Below are 14,983 nucleotides of genomic sequence, written 5' to 3' on the forward strand. Positions count from 1 at the left end.
TGACTTTATTGCTACTTGGTTTTCTGGGTTTTTTTTTTGGAAATACTAGACCAGTCTTAACTGAACAAGCAAGTTTTCCTACAGTTAAGAACTAGACTTGTGTATTTCAGATGTGGTTAACTTGTCATGATTTGTGGTATTAGAGGTACTATCCAAAACAGATATTTTTGGTGGGGCATGGATTTTCTAGCTACATTGTTCCTGTTGATATATATAGATTTTTTACTGAAGCAATTGTTTTTATGAAGCAAAATATACTATTTTAGCTTACATTCAAAGGTTGATAAGAGGATTTCTACAAATTTGCAGTTAGGTGGATGTAAACTTGAAACCCCATCTGCTTATTGAGAAATAAGTTCCTTGGTACTGCTTGCTCAGAAGCTAAATTAAACAGTAGTTTGCCTACTGTCTAGCTGGAGGGGAACAGGTTGGACAGGGTCTACCAGGCTTGAATTTTAAATTCTAGCACTTCGGATATTGGAATGATGTTGACATTCTCACCTAGTGGCTTTTACAGGCTACTCACTGCAGTAAGTCTGTCACCCACAGCAGAGGACACTTCTGATTTAGTGAATACTACACCATTTCCCCACCATCTCTGTAGAGAAGCTTCCTTTCATATTTGCACAAAGGAATTTGAACATGCATGCACATACATTGTTTCGTAATATTTCTGCAGTTAATTTTGCAAAGTGTTTTATTAGTTTTGAGAGTCCTAACAAGATGGTGTTGCATTGGTACTAGAGAAGATTTGATGGCTGGGAGTGAGCAAAACAATGGAAAAAGCATGAGATCTAAACCCAAGTAAATTAGATTTGGGATTATCTTAAACTCACTGGGATTGATTTTATAGTCTTTTAGCATATAGAGTTTGCCCACAGAATAGCTGCTGAATAAAATTGCTGAGACCTGGAAATGCCTATAGCTCCTTTTTAGAATAATCCATGCTCCTTGTTTATACCTATTTATCAGGTTAATGAAAAGTTTCTTTATACAGGGATATGAGCCAGTGTCTTCATAGGAGTTTGGTGTAGGGCTGCACAGTGAGGACTTGTGTGCATTTTTCCAGATCATGAATTTCTTGTAATAATATATCTTTTTGGTTTTTTTCTGTTTGTTTGCTGCCTTCATTCTTTCCTGCGTACACATTATCAGAGAAACAATTGTATAAATGGGACGCAGGCTTCAGAACTTGTATCTCGCAGAATAGGCAAGTCAGATTTATTAAGAAAATATAAAAAACTCTGAAAGGCCACACTACAGGGGAAGATGAAGTAAATTGGAAGCTGCCACAGTCTTTTAGCTCTAAAACTTGAAAGGTGGTATGAGAAAAACTTCTTGCACAATTTTGGTAGAGCATAAAAAAATGGTTTATTGTTTCTTTCCACTTCACTTAATATTTAAGTTCGTTAACACCTGTATAATGCAAATGGTAATGTCAGCAGTCTGATGGGCAAAATACTGAATTTTGAGCTTGTATTTTGAAAAGCATTGCATAGGAAAGAATATTCCTGTTTTTTACCTGTTGTCTGTATAATACACTTCCATTATTTTGTTGGTCTGGGAATCTTAAACAATCCTTTGCTTCAGACAAATGAGTAATTTTGTGAGCACTGGAATTAAAGGAGTCTGTTTTCCTTCAGATGTGTTTCTCTTTTTGATGTATACTAATAACAGGTTGTGAACCTTTCCTGTCCTGAGGGACAGTATATAAATCCTTTGCGTATTATTTTATTACAGTTTTCAAGAAATGGTTAAATTGAGAGGACTGTGAAACTTTTGTTTTCTTGTATTTATAGGGTAAGCTTTTGGTGCAAATTGAAACCATGGAGTCCATGCTGAACAAGCTGAAGAGCACCGTCACAAAGGTGACAGCTGATGTCACCAGTGCAGTCATGGGAAATCCCGTCACCAGGGAATTCGATGTTGGGCGACATATTGCCAGTGGAGGTAATGGTCTTGCTTGGAAGATATTTAATGGAACTAAAAAATCAACAAAGCAGGTGAGTTATCAAGTAAAGACCTGTGTTTATAAACATTAGATGACAGATTGATTGGTAGCAATTGGTAAGTGGCAGTTAAAGTTAGACTGGATAGACTCATGTTAAGGGTAGTGAAATGACACAAAGAACTCAGCACTATTTAAGTACATTGTTCTCAGCTATGTAAGTAAGTGATACATGCTTTAAGCCTTTTGTTGGAGAAAGAAGTGGTTCTGTATTCATAGCATACAATTTGGAACCAAGATCAAGAATTCATCTGAGTTAAAAGTGATCTGACAAGAAGGAAGAAGTTTGCTTTACCATAGATTGATTCCCCAGTTTGTTCAGTTTGTTGCAGTTTGCAGCTTTTTTTTGGTAACAATTCTGGCTTTTTACAGTTTAAAATAACTATGAAGTATGTCATCATTTTTTGTCAGCAAACAACACTGTAGTTTTTTGCTCAGCTACCATACAGAAATTGAGCAGTTAGAAACGTTAAGCTATGAGATGCTGTAACAGGAAGGCATGGGATAGAGGAGGAGGTTGTGAAGGAAGTTATTTATGCTTTCCATGTGCTGCTATCAGATCAGTAGTGTTCCTTTTTAGTTTCCTTAAAGTATTAGGGTTTAGAGCACCAAAACTCAAACTTTTGACTTACTTAAGTCACATGTGTAAATTAATATGGGACTGTCACTTCAGAAGGTTTGCCAAAAGAGTTTAAGAATTGTTATTGCAGGAAATTATTTTGTTACACTGGAGAAATATGAAAAGTCTTTTCAAATTCAGGGAGGAAATACAATTTTCAAAGTGTAAATAGAAGTGTTAATAAGTTACAGTCTTGAGGTAAATGTAATGCTAAATGATGTGAAGTTATTCAGGCAGTGCATCAGTTTGCTGCACATGTACCAGAAAGAAATGGACACAAAGGAATGCCTTTGGAAAATGTTTATACCATCTGTTAGCTCATAGGCAAATAAACATTATCAAATAGATATATATAATACACAGAATAAATAATCTGCAAAGAATGTGTGATCTGATTCTGTGTGACAGAGTTTGAATAATGTTTAATCAGGTACTTCTGCCATGTTTTAATGCATTTTTTTAGCTGTTGCAGAGCTCTGTGCATCATTTATTTACTGAATTTACCCAGCACAGCAGTTGTTTGGGGTTTTTTTTTTTTTTTTTTGGTCTTACTCAGCTATACGAAGTGATTACATTGGAAGCATGGTAATTTTGATAGGTTTTATACAATCTATGTTCCTAGTAAGCATTTGACCTGTAGAAGGTATGTCCTTAAGGTCTGGAGAGTTGTAGCAAGTTTCTTTCGCTTTATAGTTGACAGTGTATATGTAACCAGGTTCCTGTCTATCACGTTTTTCAAGCCTTCAGGGGTGTTCTGACCAACAGTTTTACAGAGTTTAAGTTCAGGTGCTCCATGTGGTCCTGCAATATATCTGTAAACCCTGACTAACATCTGTGCAGCTGTATGCCATCATTAGTAATGGAAAATACAGCAGCAGTTATACTGCATGGAATTTCAGATGGCTGGTCTTTTAACATGCAGTTACCATTCATTATTAACATTACCAGTTAGGTAACATCATGTCAACATTCACTTTGTCATTGCAAAACAAACTGTGCAGCAATGCAACTTATGGTGTGTTGTACTGCAATATATGTTCTTTAACATTATTTTTTATTTCTCTCCCATGTGCCTTCTGAATGTTATTTGGGCTAGCTGTCATTTTCCAGGTGATAGCAGTCACTTTTGTGAAGTTGCACATATTTGCTGTATTACAAGTGTGTAACCTGAAGCTATAAGGTTTTTTTGCAATGTGTATTGTAATCAGACAAGCAGGATGTAAGGGCTTAATTACGCCCGTTGTTGTCACTTTGCACAACACAAGTAATAATTTATTTGTTTTATTTGGCTGCAATGACTTAAATTTGGAGGTTTTAACATTACAGTAGTCAGAAATCTTTGTTTTCAGGATTATTTTTGTTCCTATTTTGAGCCAATGGGCAGTTACAAATACTCCATCTCTGGTGGCAATAGATATCTGTAACTTTATTCTTCTCTTTCAAGGGCTGCCTGGTTCCTGCCTTGCTGCTTTTCCAGGATTTCTGAATATTTGTCTGTTACTTTTTTTTTAATGTACCTTTTTTTTCCTTGCATACTGTGTAGGTGACTTAGTAACAACCTAACAGAATGTGAGGAATTATTTACCTGTGCATTTGTTTGTCTGGTGCTATTTCATAGCTGATCTGCTGTTGTTTGTTTGAAAGATTTATGAGTCACTCTGGTTATATATAGATGTATAATTTCACAGTATGTATTTCAGCTCATCTTAAATTTATTAACTTAGACTTTATGCACTTACAGGTTTTTTGGCACAATATGGCACTTGTCCTTCTGTTTAGAAAGTGCAATCATAAATAGATAGGCTAAGGTCACTAAGCACTTGCCAGCTGAGTTGTAAAGCTAGCAGAATTCAGAAGGTAAATCCCAACAACAAAGCTACAGACAGTCAAGAGGGAGCTAATGTCCTTGAGTCCTCTGGTTAAGGATCTGAAGCACAAATTGTGTTCTCTTTTGCCAGGAGCAGGAAATTACAAGTCTAAACAAACCATGCAGGTTTGTGGCAAGCGCCAATAGCACTTACTTAGACCCATCACAAAATATTCAAGCCATAGCAGATTTAAATACTCACTTTCTGAATTGTCATCAAACAGAAGGTTTTTCATAAGTGAAGTCTGAGTTTGAAATTTTGTTATTGTATATGTCCCAGTGTATGTCTTCCATCCCCTGTCATTGCTCTTCTCAGCCTTGTGTCAATGTTTGATCCATCACACCTAAAAGCTGGAGCAAGGAGCCAGTATGGATAGAGGCAGGAAATAAGAGATAGTTACAAGTATTCACCTGCTAAGGGCTTAATGAAAATAGCTAAAAAACAATTTTTGTGTATTGGGCTGAATTTCGTATTGTGGATAGCCTATTTGTAAAAGTTCGTAGGGTTTTATTTAATTAATAATGAAGCTGTTCCTGTGAGATTTTAATTAGAGTAATGGTTATAAAATGTGCAGTAAAAGAGCATTGAGTTCCTCTTAGGGACTGCAAACTGTATTTTCATACTATTTTCTACTGCTTTCTAACCTTTATTATTATTATTATTCATAATGCTGTTGTAGCAGCAAATAAAAGTCTGTTTCATGATGAAAGTTTTTAATTTCTTTTTTTCATCAGTTAATACATTTCACATTAATAACTTCCCAGATGGTAATGTAATCTAATTTTTTATTTTACATCGACCTCTGTAATTTCAAAGTTTCATAAAAATTTCTTAATTATCTCCTGCTCTAGTTGCAGAAGTCGGAGAGGATTTCTCTGTTTTTAACATTTTTGTGACTTCTTTTTGCACATCTTTAAGTATTACAAAATTCTTAATGTTTTATCATGTGAATGCTCTGATCAGTTAATAGACTACTGTGACTGTTTTGTCAGATCGTACTGGTTTGGAGCAGAACACTGAGACAGCACCTGGTTTAATAAAGCAATGCTTGATATATACTCAGAATATTTTAACTATTCATAGTTGATATAAATGCTTTAATCTACTTTAAATCAAACTGATTTCTGACTGTGAATCTGCTGCTTTATCACTGTGTAGGTAGGGTTATAGTTTGTGCGTTACTGTTTATACAATAAAGGAGCATTAGTACCTTAATTCAAAATGTCTGTTTCAGAGTTTATTTACAGTAACCTCATTCATGACTGAGACTAGGCAAGAAAAAGTCAGTTTCTTTGTTTTGTTATTGTATTGGTGGGATTGTACTGTTGATTCAACAAACATTTGTATATAATTGTGTATAGACTTAGGTTCTGGCTGTGTTATATACTGAGTGAATTCTGTCGCTTATTTTCAGGAAGTGGCTGTTTTTGTCTTTGATAAGAAGCTAATAGACAAGTACCAAAAATTTGAAAAAGATCAGATTATTGATTCCTTAAAACGAGGTGTTCAACAGCTAACTAGGCTTCGACACCCTAGACTACTTACTGTTCAACACCCATTAGAAGAGTCCAGGTAAGCTGTAGTAAAGTAGAGAACAGTTACTTTTAATCATTGTTTTGGTAGTGTATGTAAACTGTCTGGAACATTCAATACATACATCTGATGAGATTCAAGTTTAGTGTATTTATTTATAAGGCAAGGTATTCACCCTACCCCCATATTCCCCCCACCATAGAATGTAGTTTGGATGTGAATCAAATTTAATAATCTATTGTTTGATTTTAGTCCAGTTGCAGCTGTAAGGCTACACATGACCATTACAGCATGAAAATTTGGTGCTTTAATCCATTTCGTGTTTAAAGAACACTCTTAAAATAGTTTTCTCTCAAAACTTATTCATTCATTTAGTTCCATGTATGAGATGTATTTAGTACATGTGAGATTAGGGATTTTTGATAAATTGTATGTATTGTAGCTAAATATATGTTGAATAGGCCCTCAAGTGCCAATCGAGAGACACAAAATTCAGCATGTTCTTCAATATTGCCTATTTGATTTATGAAAGGTTGGTCACCAGGGAAAATAGCTGGTTAGTCTTGCAGATTTATTGTTCAGCTGTAGGGATAATAACGTACTAAAATCTAACAAAGAAAACGAGGTTTCATATTAAAATAGGAATCTGATCCTCATACTTCCAGAGAAGATCATGGAGGTTTTAGGGTTTTATTCCCCAAAGAGGAAGGGAGTTGGACTAGATATTTCCAGAGGTGCTTTCTAACTGCAGCCGTTCTGTGATCCTAAATTATAGCCTGATAAAGATTCATTATATAATGTCCTTCCTTTCTGTGTTGACTTTTTCCAAATGATTTCTAGGAGCTGAGAATACCGTCGGAATGCTTCTTCATCTTTCCAATGCCTGCTTTGAAACAGGTTTATTGGATTAAGTTGCACTTGCATATTCATATCTGTCTTTCCTCCAGTGCTAAACAGATTTCACATTAACAGTGGTTCAAAGCTGTCATTGCACCTATGATCTAGTATGTCCCTTACAATGGCCTAAAGAAGATAAATTAGGTAGTTGAAGGCAGCTCTCAGTATGCTACAATAGTAAATAAACTATTATGTGCTAAATGGCCTAGGGTCATCTCAAATTATAGGGTGTGCAAGTGAATCCCAGAGTATACCTTGGGCTTCTTCCTAAAATTGTCACAGTTTTCCAGTTGACTCAGCAAATTTTCCCCTGAACTTTACCCTTCAGAAGAAAACATCAAGATTCATACCTTTAAGAAAGGTTTGGTGGTGTTCTTGCGAAGCATTTAAGCCTTTTGAATAAAAGTAACAGTGTAGTTACATCAGTTCTTGTTTGTGAGTTTTTAGTAATGCCTTACACTTAGCTTCTGCTGTTTTTGTTTCCATACTTGGCACACTCAGCTGCTGGTAGAAACACCAGAAGCACAAAACCTATACAGTTGCATGCTGTGCCAGAAATGGATGTAACAGTTTTTGGAGAAGATTAGCAAAATAAAGATTTATGTAGAATATATATGTGTGTAACTTTGTGCAAGTATGCCGTAAGATTGTTTTAGGATTTCGTGTCTTTCCAGAGTGCTTATTCTTGAAGAAATCTCTCATGGGCTTCTAGCTAGGCTGTACCTAATCTTTTTTTTTTTCTTCCTTTTTTTCTTCTTTTGTGTTTTCCCAAAGTAACGCACAGTTGTAAAGAACTGCTTGCAGGTCACCCATTATATTTCTCCTTTATAGTGCAAATAGACACTTAATGCACCTGGAGGGCTGAAGTACATATGGAAAGAAAGGCCATACCTTTCTGACCCTAGTGTGTAGATAGTTTTTCCACTATTAATCAAATGTTTATACTACAAATTACTGATATCCAACATAGTTATATTTAATATAAATATACATAATACATATGATGTAAAGCCTCTTAACATGTATTTATATGAGTAACTCCTTATTTATACTAAATATTTAATTAGTCTTGAATTACATTAACAGCACTGGAAAAGATTTTTAATTTATATTTAGCTTGTTATTGAAGAAAATGATAAAAAACCCCAAATTATGCGTTAATTTATAATATCATTCCTACCCTTTAAAAATAGTAGTAGTATGAATTGTCCCTTATAATTTACTAGACATTGCATTTTTTACATTATTTCCCTGTAGAAAGCCTATGTATTTTTAGCTGTCACTTTTTGTTTTTTAAAATGTTTTTATCTTATTACTCTGAATTTCGTGTTGATTTTATTCAGGAAATTGTTAAGGCAGCTGCCCTGATGGCAGACATCACCTTCTGCAATACTCTGCTTACTGCATCCCTCCAATACTGTGGCTTGGGCCCCTTTTTTTAATTACTTCTTCAAGTAAAAAATAAACAGCCATCCTTTTATTCCCTCAAAACAGCAGTAATCAGGGAGTTTGTTATGAAAACCACAGAATAACTGTTCTCAGGTATTTTCATCTGTGCCTTAACTAAATGGATAAGCTCTGTGGTAAAGTTGAAGTCAGACTGAAAAGAAAGTACTTGTCATTCTATGTTCTCATTTTGACTTGTGTTTAGAACAGAAACAAGTTGTACAACCCTAGTTATACTAATAGAAACATGAAAAGTATGTCATTATCAGAATAGGAGTGAGGAAACCAAGCAAAAAAACTGTCAGGTTGGCTGACACTTTGCATTCAATGTTTTTTACTTTTCAGTTGTTTTACTTCTAGAGAGGCAGTAGATAAAACTAAAGTCTGGGTGGATAATAAGAGGTTGGCATGTTTCAGTGGCCTTACTTTACTTCAAAGGTCAAGCTTGTTAATTATTGAAATACTAAAAAAAAATGTGGTAGTTTCATGCTGAGACTTGTCTTCTGATGTTTTTATGGAGTGATCAAAAAGTTAGATTCTGTCTTCTTGCCTATAACTTTGTATTCAAAAATGTATCTTTGTTACTGTTACTTGGTTTCTGTTTTCTGTGTTCATACTGATGCAGTATTTAGTATTCTCATGAATTAATGATTGTTAAAGTAGGTATGTGTGCTACCATCCATGGGTAAAAAAAAGCCCTTTAAACCAATTAAGGAGTGAATTGCAATGGCTGTCCAGGGCCTTCACTGCTGTGCAGAGCAGTATGAAGGATGTGGATGTAAAGAAATACTCTGTCTGTGTCGCATGAAGTTTGTGGAATTGAGACATATATTGGTTTCAGGACCAGTTTTGATATTTGAAATTTTGACAGTGTTATGACCAGTCCTTATGTATGGAAGTTTGCTTCTTCTGTGCTTTTCAAACACAATTGATGCAAAAATGCATAAGCAAGACCATTAATTTTTCATTAAGAAAAAAAAAATCAATAAAATAATTTAGAGAACAGTCACTTCACATGCAAACTGCAGTTCATATAACAAGTGTGTATTTGTGTTTGCAGATATTCTCTATCAGTTGTCAAAGTAAAAGAATATTCAGGTGCTCCCTTATATTAATTTAGTTTCTGATCATTGTCTGACCTCATTAAGTACTGCTTCAGTCAGGGACATGTTGGTTTTAGGCATAGGTAGAAGTCTGATTTTACAAGTTTTAATAGTAGTAAGAATTATTTAATCAATTTGTCCTGGATCAGGACAAGGAAAGAATTGTTTTTTAAAAAAAAGTTATGAAACATTGTGTGAATCATTAGTAATTTATGTGAATGTTAGAGAATAAATTATCCTAATTGTAGTATTTTTTAAAATTTCAGACATTTATGTCTTTAGTATAATATTAAAAGAATTCAAAACCGGAAATAAAACATGGCTTTTGGTAGCACCAGGTGCTTTGGCAATATATATGGTGTTTGTGTGGTTCTTTATTTATCTATATCAAGAGATATATTGCATTTATGTACAAGAAATATTTCAATGCATTTCCTATACAGGGATTGCTTGGCATTTTGTACAGAACCAGTCTGTGCAAGTTTAGCTAATGTTCTTGGCAGCTGGGACAACCTACCTTCTCCTTTACCATCAGACATTAAAGAATACAAACTTTATGACGTGGAGACCAAATATGGTTTGCTTCAGGTATGGTACAGGTTGTGTTTATAATTTTTTTCTGTTTTTAGTATTAATGATTTTTTTTTAAAATGAAGTCAGTACACTGCTGAAGTTTTGTCTGCCTGTAGTAAATCAAACAATGGTGAGGTGAGAGATAATACTGCCCTGATCACTAAGTGTAAAAGAGGATAACCACTAGAAGCTCTAAGCTGCTATTCTTTTTTTGATTGTTCTGACATGTAAAATAGAAACTTCAGTTAATTTTTATTTTCCATGTAAATGTCTATGCTACAGCTGTCTCTTCCATATGTGAATCTTTTCTTTATGTTCTGTGGAGAGCCATTAGCTCCCAGGTTTTGCTTGGTAAATATGTTGACCAGCTTCATAAAGCATTATGTTCTTCTGAGATGAAGAACATAATGAGAGGAGAGGGGAATGCGCCACCACACTAACACTGTGATAGTTAATTAACATTAGTAATCTCACCCGTTGATTACCCATCTGTGTTTAGTTTACTTCATGCATAATTTTTAAGGCATAGGCTAAAATATGAAAAATTGTTTCTGAGTTAACTTAGGAATTTAACTGTGACCATAAGAACAGAATATTTGTAAATGTCTCAGGATGTTTGGGGAAATATTTAACCTGAAATAATGATCTTCTATGAACAGGTTTCTGAAGGTTTGTCATTTTTGCATAGCAGTGTCAAAATGGTTCATGGAAATATTACTCCTGAAAATATAATCTTGAATAAGAGTGGAGCCTGGAAAATTATGGGCTTTGATTTTTGTATCCAATCAACAAATCCATCTGAACAGGAGGTAATAATCTTTATATTTATCATCATTCAGTTTCAAATTCAGGTCTTTTCCTGAAACCAGTTTCATGATTTTGCATCCCTGTATGTAAACATTTATTTACTATTCACCTCTGTATTTTGTTGGTCAGTAGTTAGAACATATGGCACAGGTCTGGATTGAAGCTCTGCATTTGATTGTCTCAGGCAAAGAGCCTGAGTCAGCTCAGTGGGGTCACAGTAGACTAGTGACAAACAGAGGCTGGAGCCTGTGCCACTTTTGCTCCCCTTCATATTGGATGACTTGCAAGTCTAACTTAGTGTGTTGCACTTATTCAGTGTCTGGCTGCTACCTTTGAAAATTAATTCCATCATAGCTCATGTTTCCTCATTACAGCAGTGCTTTGATTTTAAATTACACTTCCCAGCTCTGATATTCAGATAAAATTGCATCCGCAAATCACTCTAAGCTACAGACAGAGATTCTTAACAGTTTTGCCTTAATGTGTTGCTGTTTGATTCTTAATTGAATTTGAGGGGCTTAATTATTTTTCGCTGCTTGAGATTCTTTTTGAAAATGGTATTTAAAAATCCTTGATAAATGTACTTTGTTTCACTTCTCATACTTCTCTTGTAGCCAAAGTTCCCGTGTAAGGAATGGGATCCAAACTTGCCATCCTTGTGTCTTCCAAATCCTGAGTATCTAGCACCAGAATATATTCTTTCTGTGAGCTGTGAGACAGCCAGTGATATGTACTCTCTGGGAGCTGTTATGTATGCAGTGTTTAATAAAGGGAAACCAATTTTTGAGGTCAACAAGCAAGATATTTATAAAAGCTTTAGTAGACAGCTGGACCAGGTATTTATTCTTTTTATGGTTATTGTTTATTGATTTTCATATTTGAAAAGTTACTACTGTCAAATAGATTTAAATATTGAGAAAACTATCAGTGCTCCAACATAAACCATCTGACAGTGTTATCTTACCCTGCATACTGTTGTTACAACAAGAAAAAGAATTGTAGCAAAATATGAGAAATAAAAATATGTTTAGACGAGGTTACACGTACCAACTTTATAAACTAAAAATTGCGTTTTTCACCTGATTTCTCTGTTAACCTGTTGAATGCTGGTCTTGTGAAATAATGCTTAACTGTTGGGGTGAACAGTATAAAACGCCTGGAAGTGAATTACATATGTAGGACCATTGAAGAGTGCTGGGTTTAGAGTGATTTGATCACTTGACATGGCAGTTGGTATCCACTTTGCTATCACTATTTCACCACTATTCTTTGTGGACTGTGAATATTAACACAGGACAGTGTCACAGTTAATTGGATCAACTGAAATAATGTCTGTTCATATGCAGGTTTCCTTGGTTGTAACTTCTTTGGGTGCCCATTGCCACACAGTATGTACTGTGTTTTAATGTGTGCAGACAACACCTCAGATAATGACATTTGCCTGTTTAAAATATCATGTTTGTGTTGTCTGATAACCTGAACTACAGTGGGAAGTTGGAAAAACAGGGGTGGGACCTAAAAGAGGTAGACACTTGGGAAACAGAAAGACTGTGAGCAAGAAGGGAGGGATATCAAATGCACGAGTAGAGAAACCATCAAGAGAACAAAGTATAGACCTGCTATATATTGGAAATAGTTACTTGCAGGGTTTTCTGACTTCTGTTCATGCTTGAATGATTTCCACAGCTGAGCCGTTTAAGCTCCAGTACTCTTGAGAACATACCTGAGGAGGTGCGTGAGCATGTAAAGCTACTCCTAAACGTAGCTCCGGCAGTCAGACCAGACGCAGATCAAATGACTAAGGTCAGTCCATGGAAAATACAGGATCCATAGGAAAGAGAGAAATGAGTGTTTGATTTGTAGAGCTATTTTGAAGTGTTTTCTGTTAATCATTTTATTTGAAATGCTAAATAGTTTTTAACCATTTAGATGTAATGCTAGTTGATGCCAAAAGTTATCCTTATGCTGACATTTATTTATACGGAAAAAGTGGGGGCTGAGACAGAATTTAGAAAAATTATTCAATTATTAAAAAATTATTCATTGGAACACTGTTTTATTCCTTTCCATTCAATTGGAAGCTTTTCAGTGCTGTGATTTTTTACATTTTGGACTTTAAAATTAGATTGGAAGGATTTGAAAGTAAGAAAATTATATAGGGCAATAAACATAAGGATTAACTTTTAGCTTGAGATTTTGCTGTATTCTTGAAGTCTGCAGAACAATAAATTATATTCAGAAATAGTTTCCCATAACAAAGCAAAATTTAATTGCAAGTAGGATATGATGTAAGTTTTAATTAGGCAAAACTGTTGCTCCATTTTCCTATCTGAAAGTAGCATTGTTCTTCCCTTGTCTTATGCCCTGTTTTCTCCAATCTGATAGCCTTTCAGATTCTTGCTTATAGATCTGCTTTGCTAAAGGATTTTATTAGTTTGCTGTGGTGTTAAAAGATGGTATGCAGAAATAGGAATCAGTGTTTTAACTGTTGAAAGAAACAGTGGGTGAAGAAGGGAGAGGGATCAGGTGATGGTTGTGTTCACCAATATGCTGAAAGATGGGAGTGAGGGACTTGGCAGATATTTCTCAGGTATCAACTCAAATGTCTGAAGGACTACAACAAATAAATCTGTGAGGAGTTGTATTAAGAAGTATGGTTTTATAAAGATATTGAGTCTCTTTTACCATATCTGCACACTGAGTCATAGGGTAGAGATATCAGAGGTTCCAGGGTTTTCTGGAGTTTCCAGGGGTGGGAGCCAGATGTGGATGGGTAATCCTAATAGGTAATCCTGTGTTGTAATATAATATAGCATAATTATTCCTAGAAGAATATTTATTCCAAGTTTTTATTTTTCAATACTTTTTTTGGTAAGCCACTTATTGTATATGAAATATTGTTTTAACTTAGATATACATAACATGCATGAGTTTTTGAAAAATCCTAGGAAAATTCTGTCTTAGTAACCAACTTGTTTCTGAATATTTTACTACTTGGTATGTAAAAATTTAATTTTCTAATTGTTAGTTGCAGACATGTCATTATAAGGGCTTACTGTCGTGCATTGGAATGGTAGATAGATGATTATATTTTGGAATTATTGTAGCAGTGTCAGTGTTGTCCCCCTCCAGATCACAAACTTCTAATCTTATTTTTAGATACCATTCTTCGATGATGTAGGAGCAATGACGCTTCAGTATTTTGATTCATTATTTCAAAGGGATAACCTGCAGAAATCACAGTTTTTTAAAGGACTACCAAAAGTTCTGCCAAAACTACCTAAGGTATGTCTGAACGATGTCTTGTAATAGCAAGTTGGAAAATACATAAACATCTGTTAGCATTTTGACTTTTAGAATGCTGGACTTTCTGCTGCATTTTACCATAATAGACTGCTGTGAGACTGTCAGAATAGAGTAGAAGGAAATAAAGGGAGATTGGAGCATACTTATTCTGGAAGTATTCCTTGGCAATCAATAATACTTTAAATGGAAAATGGCAAATAAGCCAAATAAGGAACCATCATTTGCATGTCCTGTTGTAGTTCATCCCACTTTGAAAGGGAGTTGTCTTCTCTCCACTTACAAGGCTTTCCCTGTGTTTCCAGATGCCATCACAGCTCTTTGAAGCCAATTTGCCACCTTTTCTTCCTATAAGATTGCTTCAAGTTTTTTCATAGCAAGGCAGTACTTTAATGTTGAATGATGCAAAGTTTCCTTCTCTCAGTAGACTAAGTGCTTTGTTGTGCTGGCAGTGCTCAGAAATCTCAAAGCTAAATGCCTGGCATTACATATTTCTCCTGTGTAGTGTTAAGCAATATGTCTAGACTGGCTCCCTTTCCTTTTGTGGTATACCTTAATTTATATAAGCCGTAATGCATATGTGATAGAAAAGTAGTATTGGTTTAGTACATAATAGAATAACTGAGCTTCTCAACCAGTGCATTAGATTTCTGTAGTTTTAATTATGTTTTGCACTACACTGTGCAACATTTAGACTCCATAGTTTATTCTTTTTAATTCAGTAATTTTTTCATTTGCTCAGAAATGGTTGCTCCTTTGAATTTGGAAATAAGTGGCATGTATTTCACCTAAATTTAGACGGCCGTGGATTGACCAAATTATCTTT

General features: G+C 34.9%; 1 protein-coding gene across 2 annotated transcripts in view; it reads left to right on the plus strand.

Annotated features, from left to right (window-relative positions):
- The window catches only part of SCYL2 (SCY1 like pseudokinase 2), a 34,221-nt gene that overhangs the window by 1,520 nt on the left and 17,718 nt on the right, over positions 1-14,983 (plus strand). For both annotated transcript variants that reach the window (XM_021552902.3, XM_021552901.3), the window contains exons 2-8: positions 1,800-2,003; positions 5,910-6,067; positions 9,918-10,062; positions 10,707-10,856; positions 11,469-11,690; positions 12,541-12,657; positions 14,014-14,139. In XM_021552902.3, the coding sequence (XP_021408577.3) occupies positions 1,827-2,003; positions 5,910-6,067; positions 9,918-10,062; positions 10,707-10,856; positions 11,469-11,690; positions 12,541-12,657; positions 14,014-14,139 (1,095 nt within the window). In that variant the 5' untranslated portion in view covers positions 1,800-1,826. The remainder of the gene's footprint in view (positions 1-1,799; positions 2,004-5,909; positions 6,068-9,917; positions 10,063-10,706; positions 10,857-11,468; positions 11,691-12,540; positions 12,658-14,013; positions 14,140-14,983) is intronic.

The sequence above is a fragment of the Lonchura striata genome, chromosome 1A (genome assembly GCF_050655825.1).
Source record: "Lonchura striata isolate lonStrDom1 chromosome 1A, ASM5065582v1, whole genome shotgun sequence".
Classification (NCBI taxonomy): domain Eukaryota; kingdom Metazoa; phylum Chordata; class Aves; order Passeriformes; family Estrildidae; genus Lonchura; species Lonchura striata.